This window comes from Cyphomyrmex costatus, unplaced genomic scaffold, assembly GCF_001594065.2.
Source record: "Cyphomyrmex costatus isolate MS0001 unplaced genomic scaffold, Ccosl1.0 scaffold20, whole genome shotgun sequence".
Lineage (NCBI taxonomy): Eukaryota > Metazoa > Arthropoda > Insecta > Hymenoptera > Formicidae > Cyphomyrmex > Cyphomyrmex costatus.
In genome coordinates, this window is record NW_017276039.1 from 68637 (window position 1) to 71977 (window position 3341).

The 3341-nt window shown below is 27.6% G+C and overlaps 1 protein-coding gene across 1 annotated transcript in view; it reads right to left on the bottom strand.

Moving 5' to 3' along the window:
- Positions 1-2503: 2503 nt before the first annotated feature.
- LOC108773226 (neuropeptide CCHamide-2) overlaps positions 2504-3341 on the bottom strand; it is a 10587-nt gene continuing 9749 nt past the window's right edge. Inside the window, exons 2-3 of the mRNA XM_018538970.1 lie at positions 2900-3156; positions 2504-2649 (exon numbers count right to left, since the gene is read on the bottom strand). Coding sequence (XP_018394472.1) covers positions 2596-2649; positions 2900-3156 — 311 coding nt within the window. The 3' untranslated portion in view covers positions 2504-2595. The remainder of the gene's footprint in view (positions 2650-2899; positions 3157-3341) is intronic.

Below are 3341 nucleotides of genomic sequence, written 5' to 3' on the forward strand. Positions count from 1 at the left end.
TTCAACACTAAATTTAATAATAATAACTGTATGTATACCTTTGTTGTCCTTATTATATAAATATTTAAATATATCTTATATTTTTTATTATAATATTTAAAAATTAATATTTTTTCTTTGAATGTTATTGCTAATTTTGAACTCATAAAAAAATTACTAAAAATTGCAAAACTTAATGAGGGCGCATAGGGTTCAGTATCTTAATATAATTGTTAATAGTTAAATATGACACGATTAATTCTAACCTGCGGACATTTATTTCGCAAAAATGAATCCCTACGCCAGGTGCGACGGATTATCATAATATATACATTTCACAAATTTTCACAATTTAATGTTATCTGATTACAAGAAGTCATTGATTTTCCGCGAGCAAACAATAAAACGAGGAATACATTGTTATCACGTTATAGGGAATGTAACCGACAAATTTCACGCAGCGTTCGCACTTATCTACTAAAAATAAAGTCTCAAAGAAGATGCAATTTCGAGAGAAACTACACGTTAACGTTTATTCGAATGTAGTCTGTAGAATATGTTAATAATTTCGTTCTAATTTGTAGAAGCCGTTGAAATATGTATTGAATATTTAAACTATACTCAAATAACGAATATATATAAAGGTGTTATCATTCCCTTACTTCAAACGTGACATACTTCAATAAGTTTTTTTAAAAAAAGAAAAAGGTGTTTTTCAATTTAACTTAAAATTATTAATTGATCAAACGATGTCAAAAGAATATATTTTTAATTATGAGATCCTAAAGTCGTCTGTTTTACGTAAACTCATTAATATTTTTGTAGAATAATATCGCATGTTACTTTTAGAATCCACACAAAATAGAAGAAATAAAGAATTAGGAACAAGGAATGACGATTTCAATCTATCAGAAACTGTGTATTTTGCTATATTTAAATTCCAATTGAAATCGTTATTTCTTATTCCTAATTTCTTTTATTCCTACTTTTATTATGTCTGTACCCTTACAGATTTAGAAATCCTTTTTTAGACTTAAAATATACGCATTAATACTAGTCTACAGCGTGGAATTTATGTTGAAAACAAAGAACTTATTTAAAATTGAAATCTTCTTTAATATATTTCTTACTTTAATATGGTGTTTTAAACTGTCAAGTCATGAAAACATTAATATAAACACTTGATATAAAAGCTCTGATATAAACACTTACGAAAGTATAGGCTACAAACTAGTAGATTACAAACTAGTAAATAATTAACTAATTTAATACTGTTAAGAAATAACATAAAGTTCTTAGAAGTAGACTTACAGTTTAACATCTAATTCCTCACGATATCACGCAAAACTTAATAGGAGCTGGTTACTTTAATATAATTATTAATAATTGAATAACAGAATATAATTATCTAACATGCAAATATTTATTTCGCAAAAATCATTCATGATACCGTATGCAACAGATTATCATAATGTATACATTTCACAAATTTTTACAATTTAGCATTACATATATAATACATACTACTATACCAATATCGCACGCACCTAGTATGCAGATAATTTTTCTACGAAAATTTATATACAATGTGTCCCATTTTAAACAACGATGTTAAATATTTTTGAACACACACAATGCATTTTAGAAAAAAAATGAGTCAGGAAATAGTTTTATGATTTTAAGTAGGATATAATAAATTGTCAAGGTCACGATAATATGTTTAAACATTTTTAATAGAACCTTTCATTTTTCCTCGCAGTTTACCTCGAAAGTTTTTCAAAACATTAATATAAAATTCTTTTTGCTTTTTAAAGAGGAACAACCTTTAATGGTCTTGATTTTGACAACACTCAAGATCAAACCAATGATACCTTTTTATGCCATCCTTCAAGTCCTAAAACTGTTGTGTAACTGAAATATTTTTCTCTAAAATGTACTATTCAAGAGATATTCGAAGCTGTCATTTAAAGTAGGACATTTTGTATATGTATGTGCGTACGGTACTGACGTAGTAATGATGTAGTGTCGATACACATAAAATCGTATGTAAGTCTTATTGAATCAGTAAAACAGACGAACTTGGGATTTAACATAATTAAATCATTTCTAATAATAAATCATTTTTATCATTTTCTCTTCACAATCTTAAAAATCTATCAATACTGAGTTATTACAACAGTTTTAATAGTTTCTTAAACCACCTTTTTTAAGTTTTGGGTTTTAAACGATTCTTAACAATTTGAAAACCACGTGTTTTTAAGCATCGCTTTTAAAGTAAGGAAGCGATATAGAGTAACTTAAGAGATATCTATAGCAGTTTTAAAACTATTTATTTAGTGTTGCTCTCTGTATATAATAAATTATATAAATCTATAATAACATACGATGCATAACACACGATTGTCGCATCATTACGGAAAAAATTGAAAACAAAGATATTAAATAAAATGCGAGTATTTATAAATTTGCGTATAAAGACTGAAATTTTAATATAAATAATTCCTTTCAGATATGTGTAGCTAAATTAAAATCATAATAAGATTAATATTTTCTTTCGGATATGGGTGAACATTTATGAAACTGCTTAGGTTTTGGCATACGGTAATTCATTTCCTTTTACTTATTGGTGATGTCCATATCTGTACGATGTGGGCGACGATGCAACGCTATCTAAAAATACAGCATGCAAGCCTTATTAGATACTCTTGTTTTTATTGTCTTTTCCATTGTCATTTAAATAGCTAAAATATCCTTCTTTTTAACGTTTTGTAACTAGCACAGAATAATCTTTACTGACGCAGTTTTATCTCTTTCTTGATATTTTGAAGAACTTTCTTATTTTCCATCTATATATAGATCAACTTTTATATCCTATAAATCGATACTAATCCCTAGAAATCCATTGATTCACTAAACATACCCATTGATCCACTAAAATCGACAGAGGATGAACGTTGACTCGTTGAGTGTCTCTGTGAGTCCTCATAAAAGGTTGACCAGATCGTTCCCGAAATTCGTCGTTCGGAAGAATGTACAATAATTCGTCATTCGGCAATGGTACTTTAGATTCTTGAATATTCTGGCTGATGCTTTCTTGTAAACTGTTGCGTTCTACAGTCGAATCAAATCTTTTACCATAACCACCATAACAGGTGTGCCCGAACGCCGCGCAACCACCTGCAAAAAATTAATTACTGATATTAATCAAATGGATTATCTGCATAATCAGAATAATAATTTGGAATATGGTTATGTATTTCATTAAGTCTGTTCAAAAAAATATTTGTGTTTTTGTTTATATATTATTTATATGTTGCTACCTGTTATATTTGAAAATCTCTGACTACTTTGTATAATATATA